At 31.8% G+C, this 20,095-nt stretch overlaps 1 protein-coding gene and 1 long non-coding RNA gene across 2 annotated transcripts; both read right to left on the bottom strand.

Moving 5' to 3' along the window:
- Positions 1 to 1,494: 1,494 nt before the first annotated feature.
- Positions 1,495 to 10,280, bottom strand: LOC134728171 (uncharacterized). The gene is made up of 5 exons (XM_063592659.1): positions 9,726 to 10,280; positions 7,814 to 8,018; positions 6,184 to 6,296; positions 4,708 to 4,954; positions 1,495 to 1,724 (listed from the first exon to the last, which is right to left on the bottom strand). Exons 1-5 carry the CDS (start codon positions 10,120 to 10,122, stop codon positions 1,529 to 1,531), a joined length of 1,158 nt encoding a protein of 385 aa, XP_063448729.1. The 5' UTR covers positions 10,123 to 10,280; the 3' UTR covers positions 1,495 to 1,528.
- Positions 10,281 to 15,670: 5,390 nt separating this feature from the next.
- Positions 15,671 to 18,975, bottom strand: LOC134728173 (uncharacterized). Its single transcript, XR_010108777.1, has 3 exons — positions 18,239 to 18,975; positions 16,331 to 16,607; positions 15,671 to 15,866 (listed from the first exon to the last, which is right to left on the bottom strand). It is a non-coding gene; the product is annotated as an uncharacterized LOC134728173 (long non-coding RNA).
- Positions 18,976 to 20,095: the final 1,120 nt, after the last annotated feature.

The raw sequence follows: 20,095 nt of genomic DNA, 5'->3' as shown, positions 1-20,095 counted from the left end.
TGGCTTTTTAACTATTTTGATCTGAGCGTCACTGGTGAGTCTTATGTAGACGAAACGCGCGTCTGGCGTATAAAATTATAATCCTGGTACTTTTGATAACTATTTACACCACTGGGTCGATGCCACTGCTGGTGGACGTTTCGTCCCCGAGGGTATCACCAGCCCAGAAGTCAGCACTTCGGTGTTGACATGAATATCAATTATATGGTCATTTTTATAGATTTTCTGTTTACAAAACTTTGAATTTTTCGAAAAACTAAGGATTTTCTTACCCAAGGAGTAGATTACCTTAGCCGTATTTGGCACAACTTTTTGGAATTTTGGATCCTCAATGCTCTTCAACTTTGTATTTATTTTGCTTTTTAACTATTTTGATCTGAGCGTCACTGATGAGTCTTATGTAGGCGAAACGCGCGTCTGGCGTATAAAATTATAATCCTTGTACTTTTGATAACTATTTACACCACTGGGTCGATGCCACTGCTGGTGGACGTTTCGTCCCCGAGGGTATCACCAGCCCAGTAGTCAGCATTTCGGTGTTGACATGAATATCAATTATATGGTCATTTTTATAGATTTTCTGTTTACAAAACTTTGAATTTTTCGAAAAACTAAGGATTTTCTTACCCCAGGAGTAGATTACCTTAGCCGTATTTGGCACAACTTTTTGGAATTTTGGATCCTCAATGCTCTTCAACTTTGTATTTATTTGGCTTTTTAACTATTTTGATCTGAGCGTCACTGATGAGTCTTATGTAGACGAAACGCGCGTCTGGCGTATAAAATTATAATCCTTGTACTTTTGATAACTATTTACACCACTGGGTCGATGCCACTGCTGGTGGACGTTTCGTCCCCGAGGGTATCACCAGCCCAGTAGTCAGCACTTCGGTGTTGACATGAATATCAATTATATGGTCATTTTTATAGATTTTCTGTTTACAAAACTTTGAATTTTTCGAAAAACTAAGGATTTTCTTACCCCAGGAGTAGATTACCTTAGCCGTATTTGGCACAACTTTTTGGAATTTTGGATCCTCAATGCTCTTCAACTTTGTATTTATTTGGCTTTTTAACTATTTTGATCTGAGCGTCACTGATGAGTCTTATGTAGACGAAACGCGTGTCTTGCGTATAAAATTATAATCCTGGTACTTTTGATAACTATTGGGACTAACATTATTTTTTTCCTTTCTTTTTTATTCATACTTTTACAGGTGGTATGAGTAATACGAGTTAACATTGCACATGTGAAAGTTAGTTTAACAGTGTCAGTTTTAAAATGTTCGTTGCATTAATTCGTTGACATAACTCAAAAATCTTTATATATATATTCCATGAATGAACGTTATAAATTATAATCCTAGTATCTTTGATAACTGGTTATAAATGAAACAGCGTTTTTGCATTGATTTGATGCAGACGAGAAACGGTGTTGTACAATTGAAAGTTACGGAAGAAAACGTTAAACTAAAATGAAAAGAACAATTAAAATACATGCTAGAACTTGTATTTCATTTTTAAAATATTACAGCAGAGAAACGTGTTCATTTGTTTCCTGAGTATTGCAGTTTTCGGGATAGCCTTTGGTGTCTTTACATACACTCGAGTCTGATTCGGCCGATTTCTCAACCCATTTGAATCTAGCATATTCATCTTCCTCAATCGCTATCGATTTTGATGCAACTTTAGAGTCAGTAAAAAAGCTACTGTGCACCAACATCCTACAATGAAATATACTAAATAAATAAAAATCAATAATGTGGTATTTTTTTCCTGTTTACAAAACTTTGAATTTTTCGAAAAACTAAGGATTTTCTGATCCCAGACATAGATGACCGTAGCCGTATTTGGCACAACTTTTTGGAATTTTGGATCCTCAATGCTCTTCAACTTTGTTCTTTATATATTTATAAATATTTTGATATGAGCGTCACTGATGCGTCTTATGTTGACGAAACGCGCGTCTGGCGTAATAAATTATTAGTTATCCTGGTACCTTTGATAACTATAGACGTCAAACACAAATTGTTCGAAGTTCTGCAATCGACGATTTGTCTGTAGCAATATATCACGTCACAGGAAAGTTTGTTATATATTCTTTTTGTTTACACGATTTTCTCATTTGGCACTAATTTCCTACTCTTCCAAATTCCTCAATATTGACAGTACACGTTCAAAACCTTTTTTTCGGTTTTTGAAGACACATACAAATTATCTTTTGAAAAGTAAGATAAAGATACCAACCGAGGAATATTCAAAACGGAATTTTCTTATTCAATTGCAAAAGCAAAAGCCTAAACACATGAAATCAATGGATAACAACTGCCATATTTCTGATTTAGTACAGGTATTTTTTTATGTAGAAAATGGTTGATAAACCTGGTTTTAATGTCAGCTTAACCTCTTGCTTGTATGACCATTGCATAAAATTCCATCATATTGACTACGATTCGTTTTATCAAAACAAACAGACATTTTAGGTCAACGTGTAAAAAAGGGATACAGCAGTGATCATGATGTTATAATCTTAAAAAATATAAACACAATCAAATATTTAACAAAGAAACACAATATCGTACATTTACCATACTGGATATAAATAACCTGTTAGTTACTCTTTCGCTTGGTCTATTTCGAATATATATAGAAATATAGGTAGTTAAGTTTTTGATACTGACTATATCATGTTGAATATCTAGTCGAGCCCGTTAGGGCGAGTAAAGATATTAAACATGATATAGTCAGTATCAAAAACGAAACTACCTATTATTCTGTTTATCTGTAACTATGACGTCACGCAATGTTATGACGTCATGCAATGCATTGCCTAATATTTCCAGTGATACAGCCAGGACGTTGTTACTCGAAAATATTAGGTAGCGAGATCAAAGGGAAAATATACGAATTACCGATAAAAGAACATAGGGTAAGCAACTCTTGATTTGAATTCATTACCAGCCATGATATTTCCCACTCAGTCAATATGTTATATCAGAAATAGGAATAAATCGGTTAATTAGTAGATCAGACAATTAAATTTGTATCTGAACATCTAAGTACGCATGTCGTAAGTGAGTCTCGATGTCGTTAAAATCGTTCTCTTATTTTTTTGATAAACCATCATTCGAAAGAGTTTAATTTTTTGTCTATCTGATGAGTTAAGCGTTTTCCAACTGATTTTTATAGTTCGTTCTTATGTTGTACTGTTATACCACTGTCCCAGGTTAGGGGGAGGGTTGGGATCCCGCTAATATGTTTAACCCCGCCACACTATTCACGTATGTGCCTGTCCCAAGTCAGGAGCCTGTAATTCATTGGTTGTCGTTTGTTTATGTGTTACATATTTGTTTTTCGTTCATTTTTTTTTATATAAATAAGGCCTTTAGTTTTCTCGTTTGAATTGTTCTACATTGTCTTATCGGGGCCTTTTATAGCTGACTATGCGGTATGGGCTTTGCTCATTGCTGAAGGCCGTACGGTGACCTATAGTTGTTAATATTTGTGTCATTTTAATCTTTTGTGGATAGTTGTCTCATTTGCAATCATACTACATCTTCTTTTTTAAATTGTCAGAAAATTTATCTTATATTTGAAAGCGTGTGACATATAAATAAACAAATATTGATAAACACATATCTTGTAAAGGAAAATAGTCTCCGCATTGAAAATGTATATGTCTGTTGGCGTTAAGACATTAAAATAATATGAAACGATGTTGCAATCGATAAAAAAGAAAACAAAACGTTTAAAGCTGCATGCGACCGAAGCGCTTTTTCTGGATCTACCTTCATCAGAAACATCAAAAGGCGAACCATACTATTTGGTTTACTGCGAGTTGGTCAGTTTTCACTGATACTTCTAAATGTTGGGCACTGGGAACACCAAATAGTTCTCAATTATTTATCTCAAACGCTAACCTTATATAAGAGATTGAAATCAACTTATTTGATTCCGGTTTCAATAGTTTTTTTTTTGATAGATGCACAACCTTAAAGTTTCAGGATACTGTTATCCCATGTGACGTCGAATATGTTTCATAAAAAAAAGAACGACTTCTTCTTTACATTATTCATTTTGTAATTAAAAATGATTTGATATATTTCGTGTTATTTATTTATAACTAAGAATGATTGTTATCAGAGCCCTGTTTACATCAGTGTTTACAGGTATCCCTCTTTTCGCCCCTTTTCTATTTTTGATATTTTGATCAACAATTATTAAAATCAAACTTTCAAAAAGTGAAATAATCAAAATTGCACGTAAGGTTAAGTATTTTAAAAGTTTGATCAAATTCCTAAACTATCAAATTTATAAACTATATTTAGAATTTTAATATTTTGATAATTTGGTTAAAATTTCAAAATTTCAAAACTTTAACACAATTTGAAATTTTGATATTTTAAAACTTTGATCAAAATTCCAAAAATCTAAAATTTCAAAACTTTTTAAAATTTTGAATTGATAAGTGTTACACGGACCACATTGTTGGAACAAAACAGTGTTATAAAGCCAAAACAAGATATCAGTTTTTAATCCTGAGTTTTTTTTACTAGTAATATGTTAAACTCGACTCGAAACAAGAGTAAAGGCTTGCTGAAGCCCGCATTACACCTGTTTCTTGGCCTCGTACAAATACAGCCGACATTTGAAGTCAATAAACAGTTATTGTCTATAATATAAACACATATTAAGTTCTGTATTTACCGGCTGTTCAATGGATCTGGATGGTTGTACAACATAAAGTAGACTACCGTGTTCTCATTCAGAAAGTCAACGTCAGTGTTCGTATTCTGAGGTGGAAGTGGCCCTTCATATTCCTTCAGCGTTACTCCACCCGATACCTCTCTACCTCGTATGTTAGTTACCATCCAATTAATGTACCCATTTTCATTAGGTTCGTCATTAGATCTGTTGGCTTGTTTGGTAACCATTAACAACGTGAAATATTTCCCTAGAAAAGAAATATGTTTATTCAAAACTATTTCGCCAAAAACAGAAAGTACGGATATCAAAATCAGAAGCTCAAACATATCAAACGAATGGATAACAACTGTCGTATTATTTATCAAATGTTGGATTAAATCTGGTTTGAAAGCTGTCACGGGAGGCTTATAATTGTGCATGCTGGAAGATAATGTCAAAGAGAGACGAAAGATAACAGAGGGTAGCCAGAGTAGCCAGTTACGCTGACGTCATACATCAGGCGAAAAGGTCAAATGTAGTTCAGAACACGTCACATTTTCATTGTCTTATGTACTCGATGTTGGTTAAAAGGAAGTATGGAAATAAAAGTATTAATCTTACTACAAGCTAAATAGTCATAGAAACAACTAACTACGTAATATGGGACTGATAGGGAACGAGACACATGCAAAAATCACCGTCTAATGTAAACTGCCGTTGGTTGCTGTCTGCCTTATTTAACTTTTCTTTTATTTCTTTAGCATACATTGGGCAATTGGTTTTCTTGATTAATTATTTAAAATGTTGTCGTGTTGGGGACCTTCATAACTTAATATTCTCTGGTTCTTTGGTGTGTTCGACATTGTTAAATTCCGTGCAATGATGTATAGTTGCTTTCATCAAAGTCATTTGCACTCCGTATACTTGTGCCATTTGCAATAATTATACATCACAATATTGTATATGAATCCTTTTGTCTGTTTCAATTACAAACTTAGTTTCATGTTCTAAGGTGCAGGCTTATCCAAACTGGCGACTCGGCGTCTGATGCATCTTTTCGTTTGATATTCTTAGGTCATAACTGTTCTCAAAATTCCATAACGTTGCATTGGACACACAATTTTATAGATATTGTCAAAAAGTTATCTGTAGTCCGATTATGGTCAAACTTTGAATGTTAAACTTAATACTAAGTAAAAGTATTTTTATTAGTATTGTGAAATACTTTTATAGAATGTAACCAATGAGAAATCATTATTTGTTTACGAAAATATTGAAAATATTGATATAAAATGTGGCCTCTGAGAAATGAACGTAAACCAACAAATCATCACATACGGTTGCATATCAAAATGGTTTTAAAAAAATATTCCCGTGAATTTGACAGTTGTAGGAAATTAATCCTTCATTTCATTGCAGTTGTTGCATTGTTTCGGGCACAAACAATAAAGAATATAAAATTGAATGACCTGCAACATCCAGATCTTCATATATTACCTATTTTGTCTGTTGAAGTGCTTTCCCACGAAACAGTAGGTTTATTTAAGGACCTGACGTCTGCTGTTTTCAAGAGTATTCCCTCGTCGTCAGGAAGTGTAAACTCTTTCTTGCTAAATTAATAAAAACACTTATACTATTATGACAGCTTGCTTTTTGGTTTAAATTTATGAATGAAAATAAGCAGAAGCATTTATGTGTATATTGTATCGACATCTGATGATAAAATATTCTTGCATAGGTAAACAATACAAGTCAACAAAAGAAACGATACACGACTGTTTTTCAAATCACAGATGAAGTTTTCTGTTTATAGGACTAATATTGAAGGTAGTAATATTTAATGACCATGACCATATAAATCCATTAAAAAAAATATGTTTTGCTCTCATGACATCATTTCGCGAAATTTATTTTTTGGACAAAATTTACATAAAACGACAATTTATAGAACAGAAGTTCCAAATAATGATGCCAAATTCTCATTAAAAGATAAAGACAATGTTTGTCATCAATTTTTTTTAAAAATCGTACAGTTTCTTTGTTTATTTGTAAAGTAAAGATCGGCCCTACAAGAAATCGTTAAAATGTAAACATTTTCAATTGATTTACCCTTGACAGTATGTGTATAGTGAATTATAATACACATTTGAAGATTTCAAATTTACAGTGTGTTGTTTTCATATCTGAAACACTGATTTGAGACGAAAAACAATTTTTCCTTTTTTTTGCATTTTTTGAGATTTAACATAAAAAGAAAAAAAGTTTCAAACCATTAGTGACAATATGAACATTATTTGAGTAGCATATTGTTTAAACAAATTTAAAAATTCACTTAGTACTTAGGAAGTTATGTGTAGATTTTGTTTCTAACTATCCACAAACATAATTTGCACCCTATGATTGTTTACATTGAATTTAGTTACTTTCCGATTGCAGATGAAAGCCTTTTAAAAGAGTGTATCTCAGTTTGTTTTAGTTTTAATACTTTTAGATAAATTTTATTCTAAAGTCGTGTATCGTTTCTTTTGTTGACTAGTATATGTCTAAGTAAGCAGAAACTAATTATTTTGCGCAATGAAATACCATATTTATAACTATATACAATATCAGTTAATGCTATCAAAACAGTACAGAGAAATAACACATGTACAGGAGTGAGCGGTTTCCTGAAGCTATTAAAGAATATTGCATAAACTATTACCACAGGAAGATGATTCCACTGTAATAGTGTTATTGTATACGGAAAGTATAAATATCTATATCGTTTCATCTCGAGCTCATATGGAAAAATGGGTAACAAATTTAAGCAAAGGCCCGCCTATGGTTTCATCTTAGTGCATATTGCTCATATTTATATGGTTTTCTTTATGTGATCTTGTTTTGTTAGTTTAAGTTTTTGTTTTTGTTGGTCGAAATTGTTGTTCGTCTATTCTATGTCCTGATGTTTTTGGAGTTCCATTTTTATTTTTTCATGTTTGTTGCAGCTTTTGAAAACAAATATTTTCTATTACAGTCATCCAATCGTATATGAACAAAATAAACTCATCGTGGATACGATATGTGACCAAATGTGACAAAAATAAAACCAAAAAGTACGTAGAAAAAATTAATGTATTTGCAAACTTACGCGTAGGTGAACACATTGCAACATGACTCAAACGTAATGGCTGAGGTTGTATATCTTATACTGAGCTTAAATGGAAACGAAGTCTTTACTATGTTTTTGACTGTTGAAGATTGTGACTTTGAAATGATAGGTTTGACTGTTGAAGGTTTGATCACAGGCCTGACTGTTTGAGGTTTCTGTAATGGTTGTGTAGTCTCACTTTCGTCTGTAAATAATAAGAGGTACAATCTAACACAATGTACTATTTCTAAGATAGTAGAGTAATTGAATGTGATTTTTTTTAGTCATGAAATCAACGTCTTTCACTCTCCATGCGATGTATTAAAATGTTATTCAATCGTTTATGTCTAAATGGATTTTTGTTTATATCATCTGTATTGTATTGTCTTCTTTGAAGTAGTTAAAAGAAACTTTAACTGTTTTTTTTTATATTGTTATTTACATAAAAAGACAAACATCAGTAATGACGATAAGATGAACACCCACATTATATTAGTAATATATCTACATGCGTATTAATATTTGGCGAAAGACGTATATCTTCCTGAAATATGTTTTTTTCCTTTCTAGTTTGTATAAACAAATAAATTGGGATATATATAGTACGACAATGACAAATCAAATCAAGGACAAAGATACTAGTAATCAAAATACATCAAGAGGGCAGCATACAGACACTTGAAAACAGAAAGAACAAAACTGTACGGCCAAATTGTTGAAAACTATTATTATTTATTTAAGGATGTATTCTTCTGACTTTTCAGTCTCGTTCAGTCTCGTTGAAATCTCGTTCTTGAACTATTTCCAAAACATGTGATACAAGTGGAAAATATCAAAGAATTTTGAAAATATTATAATCAAACATAACTCTGTGAAAAAATTGTGTATTTACAATGAACGGTTTTTGAGTAATCCAGTTTTCAAATTTTACGATCAAATAAGTCAGTATATTTATCAAAATTTTTGAGAAAATGGGTGAGGGATACAAAAAATGATTTAACAAGAATCATGTACGTCCCATATCATTTTGGTCTTTTCAAAGTTCTTAGATATGTATTTTTCCAATCATTTATAACAAAAAAGTTGAAATAACATGTATTTTGTTCTTAAAACTGAGAAAAATCACAAAAATACAAATTTGACAGCATGGTAAATTTTACACCAAAAAACGTCAAAATATGATAAAACTTTCTTATATTAACACCTACCTATGATTTTTTAAGTAAAATTTATTCAGATTGGTCCCCTTCATCTTTCTAGAAAGTATAAAAAAAAGTTTAATTGTGGAACTGTGATTTTTTTCACAATAATAGCCCAAAAATAGGTGAAAATCGATGAAAAATGGGAAAATCATCAAAATTGGGCATTTTCAAAGGACCGTAGCAAAAAAAGAAGTGCACCACCATATGATTTTTTCTTCACCAATTATTTCGTTACAGTCTTTTAAACCCAAAAACCAGGTTAAGAACAAAAGTTTAATTCTAGAATTTTTTGGCTCCTCAGAGGTGTACATCCTTAATAGTAGGTCTTGTATTTTCAACAACTTTAGAGTTTAAGTTTCAATTCACCCTTTGATAAAGATATGATCCACTGCGACAAGTCTATAAAACAGACATGGATTAGAGAAGCCAAAAACATCGAGCGTCGACGATTTGAGAACAACAAAAAGACGTCGATTAGAGGAACAGCAAAATTAGCCGTCAATTTGGATTATTATTTAATTGTGCCGTCAGATGTGGAAGTTGATTTGTGGAACGAACGTCGATCAGAGACCGAACAACGATCTGAGTCTTTATATGCTCATCTGGGAACAATGGTTAGACTGTATTCAATTTACTTTGAATAAAATTGCGTGTTGTTTAATCATAAAACATTTAATTTGAATGAGCATGCTGTGAAAAAGACAACTTACCTGAAAACTTCTCACATCTCATGTACTCAGGCCAAAAAAATCCAAATCTATTCATTAGAGGTTGGCAATCATTTCTAGCCTTTTCACAAAGATGTCGTGAAGGTAAAAGTGGCAACAACGGATCTACTCGATTACATCTAGGAAAAAACAATTCACATAAAAACTGCTTAAAGTGTGGACTACATTTAACCTTGACTATCGGAAAGAACACGTGTACTTCTAAACCGCTCTCAGCTTGAGTTATATGTCCCAATCTGTTTGGAAACTGTGTAAATTTATATCCAATGCCCTCTCTACACATTGGAATAGCGATTCGTTCACAATTTCGCGCAGCATCACATTTTACAATTAGACATGCTATGAACAAAACGAAATAGGCTACACGATTTAACATCATTCTTACACTTGTAAAACGATGCAAAATATATTCCCAAACTCAGCTAGAGTGCTTGTTTTTCTTAATGATTTCCATTATAAATGTAAATTGCATTCAACATTATTCTTTTATAAGATCACTTAAATGTCAGTGCCACTTGTAATTTTCAATTGTATGACTAATCTACTCATTATTAAAGGTCACATATAATATACTTATCTTCAAAACACTTACACGCTAAGGTCGATATTAAATCTATAAATAAGTGTAAGAAGATATAGTACGAGTGTCCATTATCCAAGTCTCAATTTCTCAAAAGTAAACCATTACAGACTTCAACAATCTTTACATATAATTTGCTTGAAATTATCTAGACTTTAATCTGATATGCAACTAGGCAACGACATTACATAAGAAATTTGTAGGTCATAAAAGAGGGGGATGGTGGGGGCCTGATCCCAAAATCCAGGGCTATAAAACATGAAATCTCGAGGACCCGGATTTAAAAAATATTTAATCCTGACATCCCGAAATTCGAAGAAAAGAATTCCCGGATCCCAAAAAGATCACCATGAGCATAACAAACGACATCACATTGATATTTTTTTATTGTTATTTGTTGGAATTTGTGTTAAATGTTTGGATTTCTTGTTTCTTATGAAAAATATTTTGCCCCATAACATTTAATTATCTTTTCATATAAGACTTAATAGGCCATAAAGGGTAATTTTCTAAAAACTAAGTAGATTTTTTATTTTTCCTTTCGATTTTGGACTCAACTTATACCAATGAAAATATGAGGTGAAAGTCCGAGTCGGATTTTCCCCTCCAAATTTTATCATATGTACAAATCATATATATGTCGTGTACAAGTTGCGATTTTGTACAGGTTATAACATGTACAAAAATATTGTACATGTTATAACTTGTATAATGCAAAAATACAAGTCATAACATGTACAAAAGTACCTCATACATGTTATAACCTGTACAAAATATTGCTTAAAAATGGTTTTAACTTGTACAAAATTCAAAATAAATCTTAATGAAGTAAAATATACATTTAAATTTACCAATGCATAAAGAACAAAAATAAATAGGTCAGAACGTGTCTTTTTCTGTAGAGGACAATGATCACAAAGTTTCAGAAATATATGTTTCATGACTTGTGTTGGCAAAATGTGTTTTCATGTAATTGTATGTTTTATGCAGTCCATCATGGCTTAAATAAGTGTGAAACTATCTATACTGAAAACTTGCATTCCTCAATGACAATTACATTAGATACTAGTAACTAAATTCTTTTAAATTTTTTAAGAACGATTCCTAATAATTTTGAGAAATACTCCTCCCTCTCGTTTTTATAGCATGCAAAGACTAAAACAATGTCTTATATGCTTACTCTGTAAAAGCAAGAGAGAGCTGAAATAGTTTTCATTGGACCAGGCTTCATTATCAATTTCTTTGAATCTACTCTTCAACATTTTTGACCTTCAGCATGACTTATGTAAATTTATAACTCAATTTTTGTTTATAAACTATAAGATAATTGCATGAGGCGAATGTCATTTTGATGTTTTAAATATATATCCTCTAATTTGAAAGCATGTATTTGTGGCCTTTGGATGTTGTCTGCTCCATGGGCGGGTTGTTGTCTTTTAGACACATACCCCATTTCAATTCCCAATTTTACTTGTAGACACATCTATCCTGGCTATCCTCTTCTGTCTTTTAGTGTCAACTAGAAAGAAAGTATTTAACTATTGCCTTCAAAGTTGACCGTCACAATTATAATTCATCAAATAAAGATATGTCCATAGATAGTCATAAGGGGATCGATCATAAGACATGTCCTAAGATATATCTTATGACAGGTCTTAGGAATGCTTCGTAATACCAACCCCTGGACATTAACTGTATCAAAAAGGACAAAACACAATAACATGAAGGAATAATACAAAAGCTATGAAATGTTATCGAGGTCAATATCATCTGTTGCGATAATAGAAAAATATCCTTACTTTTCGATTTTGTACAAGTTAAAACCATTTTTAAGCAATATTTTGTACAGGTTATTACATGGATGAGGTACTTTTGTACATGTTATAACTTGTATTTTTGCATTATACAAGTTATAATATGTACACTATTTTTGTACATGTTATAACCTGTACAAAATCGCAACTTGAACACGACATATATATATTAGACTAGTCCATACTAATTTCATTCATAATTGGTTCACATCCTGTACGAACAGTATCATTACATAATAATTGGTTCACATCCTGCACAAACAGTATCATTGCATAATAATTGGTTCACAAACTGCACGAACAGTATCATTACACAATTATTGGTTCTCATCCTGCACAAACAGTATCATTACACAATTATTGGTTCTCATCCTGCACAAACAGTATCATTACACAATTATTGGTTCTCATCCTGCACAAACAGTATCATTACACAATTATTGGTTCTCATCCTGCACAAACAGTATCATTACACAAGTATTGGTTCACATCCTGCACAAACAGTAACATTACACAATAATTGGTGTACATCCTGCACGAACAGTATCATTACACAAGTATTGGTTCTCATCCTGCACAAACAGTATCATTACACAATTATTGGTTCACATCCTGCACAAACAGTATCATTGTATAATGATACTGTTTGTACAGGATGTGAACCAAACAATAATCAATTATTAATTAGTGGTTACGTTTAGTGAACTTAACATAATAACTTCCAAAGCAAGGTTGTCGGTTCTCCGAACATTCCGGAAGTCCCGTGTTTTATTATCGAGTTTATGAGATTCGGGTCTTGTTGTTAACAGAAAAGGTCTTGAAATCAATAAAACCTGCAGCTACAAATAAATATAATTTGATCACTTTAGGGTCTGGTTCGTATTGTTTCTGAACCGGTAATGGAACTTTTAACTTGTGTGCAGACAAAAGTATATTTATAAGTTAACAGCCACCTAGATCAAAACATATAAGTAATAAATATCAAATTGGTTCACAACTGCATAACTAGTTGGCTGTATAACTATTTTGATTTGAGCATCACTGTTAAGTCTTATGTAGACCAATCGCGCGTCTGGCGTATAAATTATAATCCTGGTACCAGTGACAACTATTTACACCACTGGGTCGATGTCAAAACTGGTGGACGTTTCGTAACCGATGGTATCACCAGCCCAGTAGTCAGCACTTCGGTGTTGACCTGCATATCCATTATATGGTCATTTTTATAAATTTCCCTTTATAAAACAAAAACTTAGGATATAGTTTATCTTAGACGCAATTGTCACAACTTTTTTAGAATATTTGGTACTCAATGCTCGTCAGCTTGGTACTTGTTTGCGACTATTTTTTATCTCAGCGTCACTGATGAGTTCATGCAGTCGAAACGCGCGTCTGACGTGTTAAATTATAATCCTGTTTCCTTTCACAACTATCCAAAGTAGCGTAGAACATAACAACATATCATTAATAGATGAATATCAAATTGATGCACACTCATATATATATATATCTTTCGAATACACCCAAATGACGTGACATGAAGATAAAACATAAGACAACTGACGATGTTTCTGACTTTTTAAAGACAGTCTTGAAAAATAGAGGGTGGAATAAAACTTGTCAATTCAAATAATCAATCTTTAAAAAATATACATCAGTAGACAAACATTATTATTTACACAGTGTTCGATTGTCTTAATACGAGAATTTATTGGGTTAATAAAATCCGAATTGTATTGATCCGATAAATTCCGTATTAGGACAATTGAACACTGTGTAACGAATTTATCCCGATTTTGTTATGTAACATATTTTTATATTCATATTCAATAAAGGACAATATCAACCAAATATATTTTAGATATGTAAACTAAAACTGTGAAAAATTGAAAATATTACGACTATAAAGCAACTCAATTTTTATTCCCTTTTTTTTTTTTTTTTTTAGGTCAATGGTATAAAGGAGATAATTCCTAATGACGTAATAAAAAATTGTACTGAAATTTATTAGGGCAATATCAGCCAATCAAATTGCGAAAAAGTACTCTAAATCAGAATAAAAGGACATACGATGCTGGAAACGCACTGATTAAAACACAAGATGAAAAAGTAAATGAAAAAAATCGCTTCAAATAGATAGACAAACAATGAAGCCTATATTAGTATGTTTAACAAAATATAATCTAACAATTGCCATTTTGGAAAAATAATGACGAAGTCTATACATACGCATTACAAACTGCTTTTATGATGCAGTGTTAAATTTGACATTTTATCTCATGATTTATGAAAGTTCACTGAAAATAGTAAAAAGATCGTAACATTTAGTATCTAAACACGAAGGCAGTTAATAATTTTTAGTTTTATACTGCTTAGTGTTAACAGTTATAGGTTGCCTTTTGTCCTCTGTCTCTTGACAAATAATTCATGTTGTCCAGTCAAGTTTTGCTTTATTTTTATCTATAGGTTGCTATATCAATATGGACGAGTTCATACCTCTGTCTCTTGACGAATAATACATGTTGTCCAGTCAAGTTTTGCTTTATTTTTATCTATATGTTGCTATATCATTTCGGACGAGTTCATACCTCTGTCTCTTGACGAATAATACATGTTGTCCAGTCAAGTTTTGCTTTATTTTTATCTATAGGTTGCTATATCATTTCGGACGAGTTCATACCTCTGTCTCTTGACGAATAATACATGTTGTCCAGTCAAGTTTTGCTTTATTTTTATCTATAGGTGGCTATATCATTTCGGACGAGTTCATACCTCTGTCTCTTGACGAATAATACATGTTCTTCTTAGCAAAGTTAAAGAATTATTTATAGATTATAATAGATTAAAATGAATTTCTTACTCGAGGTCACTCTTAGATTGAACTGATATTCACTAGAGTTTTGCAAATTACAAATATTAAACAATGCAAACAAGAAAGCTAACGGCTTTATTAAGAGAAAATCAGATCTTTTATGAACTCTTTAATCAAAAAGTGAACAAAAAGAATAAGAAGAAAACAAACATTTTTTTCTATATTTTATCTATTTATTTTCTTTCAGATGGTATTACCTTTACTTTTATAACCCTTTGTTGTTGGTGGGGTTCAAGTTGCTTATTCTTTAGTTTTCTATGTTGTGTCAAGTGTACTATTGTTTGTATGTTTTTTAATCATTCAATTTTAACCGTAGCGATGTCAGTTTATTTTCGATTTATTAGTTTGACTGTCCATCTGGTATTTTTCGTCCCTCTTTTAAGGAGTTTACATTGCACATGTGCAAGTTATATGAACAGAGTGTCAATTTGAAAATAGTGTTTGCATTAAATCATTAACATATCATAGAACTCTGTATATTAATGTATAAGGAAAACGATATAAATTGAACAGCTTTCTGCTTTTATACGGAGAAGTTGAGAAATCATTTTGTACAATAAAGTTACGGAAGAAAACTTAAATAAAATGAGTAGAACAATAAAAATAGATGCTAAAACTTGTATTTTATTTTCAAAATATTACAGCAGAGAAACGTGTTTATCTATTTCCTGAGTATTGTGATTAGCGTTGATTTTTCTTTGCAGTTTTCTGGATAGCCTTCGATGTCTTCACACACACTTGATTCTGAATTTGCTGGGTGTTGACCCAATTTGAATCTAGCATATTCATCTTCTTCAATCGTTATTGATGTTGATGCAACTTTAAATTCCTGAAAGGATCTTTTGTCCATTAACTCCCTACAATGAACATTTACTTAATTAGAATATATAACTGACTGGTAACAAGGTTGGATGGAACCTCTGCAATCGACACATTTGTCTGCAGCATTATACCGTACGACATCAAATGTGTAATATAGGATAACTATAGACGATATATGTTCTTGACAATTAGTAGTTAATTCTTTTCATTTACAAGTCTTTTTTTTTTTAATTTTTGTATACTATTTTTTTTAAATTGTTGTCAGGAAAACTTATATTTCAAAGCATTTGCCATATTGATAAGCAAAATGTAGTATTAATGGGCACATGTTCTACCGAACAAATAAAATCTCCGCAATGAACACGTGTACATTTGTTAGCGTATAGACCTTAACTAAAACCTTGTTGAATACAATCTGCCTTACAAAACTTATAAAAGACTTCAATTTTTAATCCCAAACTTTATAATTTTTTTTAAAACATCTAAAATCTTTATTTACCATTAGTGTTCAGGGTAGGTATTTTCCCCAAACGACAATGTGTCTAAAGGATCTTGATGGTTGTACAACAGAAAGTACACTGAAGCGTTCTGAGGACTGAGATCAACGTAAGTATTCTTAAGTTGAAGTGGCCCTTCATATTCCTTCAGCTTTACTCCACCCGATACCTCTCTATCTTGTATGTAAGTTACCATCCAATTAATGTACCAATGTTTATTCACTTCGTAATCAGAACTGTTAGCGTGTTCGGTCACCATCAATAGCGTGAAATATTTCCCTAAAACGAAATACTTTGTACTGTGGTTACTCCTGCATAGAGTTTAAGATGCATGAAAATATCATATCTTTATTAAAAACTGTGTCGCTAACTGTAAAGAAGTTTCGTAAAAATTATAAAGCTTATAATTGTCTATACTGGATGATAATGACTTGCTAGTGACGCTCGAATCAAAATTGAAGTGGAAAGGCCAATTTAGTTCAGAATCATTTTGTCAAAATTTTATTAGAATGATGTACCAATAATATTTGTTAATAGGAAGAAGGATGAATCTTTTTGTAGGTCTGAATAGTCATAAAAATAACGAAATCGCATGGTTGTAGCTGTAAAAATCCACCAAAAGCTGGTTACTGTAAACCAACTTATTTTCGCGAGCGATTTATATTCTCGACTTTCGCGAATAGGAAAATAACGCGAATATAAATCGTCGCGAATATGTTTAACTTGGATCTTTCCTTATAAAACTTCATCAAGTCAATCGGAAAATCGCGAAATTAAATAGCCACGAAGTGATCTTAAAAGGGTAAAACGCGAATTAAAGTATCCGCGAAAATAAGTTGGTTTACAGTATCTTTATTACATTTGTGGGAAACGAAACTTATGCTTACATAACCGTGCAATGTAAAATTGTCGTCTGTTGCTGTCTGTCCTATCAGCTTTTGTCGATTATGTCTTAAGCATTAATTGGGTAATTATTTTTTTTCCGATTGAAATGTTTGAAATTTTGTCGTGTCAGGGCATTTTATACAGTACATGCGCTCTTGGTGTTGTTCATTGTTGAAACGTTTGAAATGACTTATAGCTGCTGTTTTGAAAGTTATTTGCACTCTGCATAGTTGTGTCATTTGCAATAATAATACATCACCATATTGTATTATTGCATTATAATCCTTATTTCTGTTTAAATTGCAGTCAAAAAATTTAAATAAACAATCATGTCCTTAGGTGCATACTTATCATCATAATTGACGACTCGGCGTCTGATGCATCTCGTCGTTTTGTATTCCTAGATCAAAACTGTTTCATCCTTTTCAAAGTCCGATTATGGGCTAATGTTAACTCACAACTGTGTACAGTTTTTATGGTTTTTATAAAATACCAAAAAAAAAAAATTAAGTGACGTATTTTGCCACTTAGATGATAGGTACATTGTAAATACAAACTACCAAATTATAGTACTTCACATCCGGTTATATACCAAAACAAGAGTCGAAAAAATATTACTTTGAATTTGTTTGTTGACTAAACTATTCCTACATTTCATTTCAGGTGTTGACAAATTATCATTTGTCTTGAAATAGTGATTTCGCTTCATATATACAAATATCTATTTCATTATTATAACAAGAAACTATGAACATTTAATAAAAAAAAAAAAGAATCCATTTTGTTTGCAGAAGAAATATCTTCAGAAGCAATTTTCATTAGAACGTGCTAAATGATAGTGACATTTCCATTTGACATACTAAGACTGTACATAAGGGAAGGCGTTTGATCACGCGATCACAATAAACGCTGCTAATACGTCAATATGCGAATAGAGTTTGATAGGATAGAAGATAATGGACAAAACATATAAAGTGTATAAAAAATAGACAAAAATGAACCAAAAAACATCAAGAATACATTACCTATTTGTTCTGTTGATGCAATCTCCGGCGCAGAGTTCATATCCGTTCCATACATGCTTTGCAATACTGCACTTAAGGTAGCACTCCACAGTTAGGTGTGTAGTTTTGCATTTTGGCCCCTGTGGATTTTTTAAATATGAGAGCTAGTGTGCAATAAAATTCATTTTTGGATAGCTGAGTATTAAAATAGCCTTTGTATTGGGTTTATATGAACATCAAGGTTATGTAATGTATGTAATATAGGCTGTTTTCTGTATGACAGTCCGTATTTGCATGTCCATACCATACATTGGTCCGGCAATTATTATAATGTTTTTTTCCAACTTTTTATCGCACGAACTTTGTGATTTGATTTTACGAAAAAATGAGGCGAAAGACACCCATTTTTTATTTGATAATTAGGAAGATTTAAGAAAACAGTTTCTAAAAAGGTATCACTCAAAGGCATTGAAATTCTAGTTTGATCCAAATTTTGGGGGGATATATGACATGTTCACCCCCCTTTTTGCAATATTTTATGGTAAATAAATGCTGAATGTTGCCATGGATACACATACAAGGAATTAATTTTCACCCTTTTAACTTTGAAAAATTGAATCTATGGAAGATACTGATTACATACATATGCACATGTACAACACAAACAGTTAGGTTAATGTATTAGAAATCCAGGAAAAGAAGATGATAAAACATTTTGGGGCTCATTTTTAATTTTATTTTCTAATTGTGGAGTGCTACCTAATATAATCTCCGGCGCAGAGTTCATATCCGTTCCATACATGCTTTGCAATACTGCACTTAATATGACCTCGTCATATTGAGTGTAGTGTTACAAAGTATTAAACGGAACGGATATGTGATCTCTGCGCCGGAGATTGCTGTTGATGTAGCTTCCCACGAGACAGTTGGTTTATTCAAGTACCTGACGTCTGCTGTTTTCAAGAGCAAACCCTCGTCTGCAGGAAGTGTAAACTCTTTCTTCCTAAGTTAATAATAAATACTACTTATTATTCTTTTAAATGAATGACTGTTATTTAATTTAGAATAATTTTATTGTTAAAAAAAATCAAAATGAATTATTGCCATTCATCATAAATAAATTTCTATCAAAAATAAGGCTCAGAAATCTTTTTTTATATTATTGCTATTAACATTAACAACGTATACACATGTTGGCGTATGAAAACGTAACGTCGGAGAGGGCGTGTCGCCATAAAGAGTGACAACATTGGAAAAAAAACACAGACTTTTAACCAATCAGAAGACAGAAAATACATCAAATTTATTTACAACAGTTGCTTTTCAGTTCAAATTGATATAACGAGATTTCAATCATTAAGATATCTTATCAATTTCTTGTGTTCTGAAAACAGCGCAAAATTATGTTTTCTAAGAAGAAAAAGTAACAAACTGTAGCAAAAGATATGTTGTTCATTTAGTCAAAGTATATTAAAAATTCAACTCGATCATTTTTGAGATCTATGATTATACATGGTTTTTTGTGGTCTGTACAGTTGCATTGTTTTTGTAGATTTTCTTAGTTCGTGATTTGTTCTCCTACCTCTAATAATAAAAATTCAACGCTTTGCTAAACAAATGAGGAAATATGATATGAATGCCAATGAGACAATTACAAAAAAATTATCCACCAAGCCGAAAGGTCGTGTTTGTAAGCGACTAAATGACACTACATGACCATCAATAATAAGTAAAACTAAACCAGTATAATGTTATAAAGCGGCTAAATTGTGATTAAAATTACATAAAATCTATATTAATGTTACTAGATTAGTATTACATAACTAATATAGAGCTGTTTTCAGAAGTTATCTACTATTACTGCCTGAACTATTCCAA

This window comes from Mytilus trossulus, chromosome 8, assembly GCF_036588685.1.
Source record: "Mytilus trossulus isolate FHL-02 chromosome 8, PNRI_Mtr1.1.1.hap1, whole genome shotgun sequence".
Lineage (NCBI taxonomy): Eukaryota > Metazoa > Mollusca > Bivalvia > Mytilida > Mytilidae > Mytilus > Mytilus trossulus.
The sequence above is the reverse complement of the archived record's forward strand: the minus strand, read 5'-3'. Positions and strand labels throughout refer to the sequence as shown.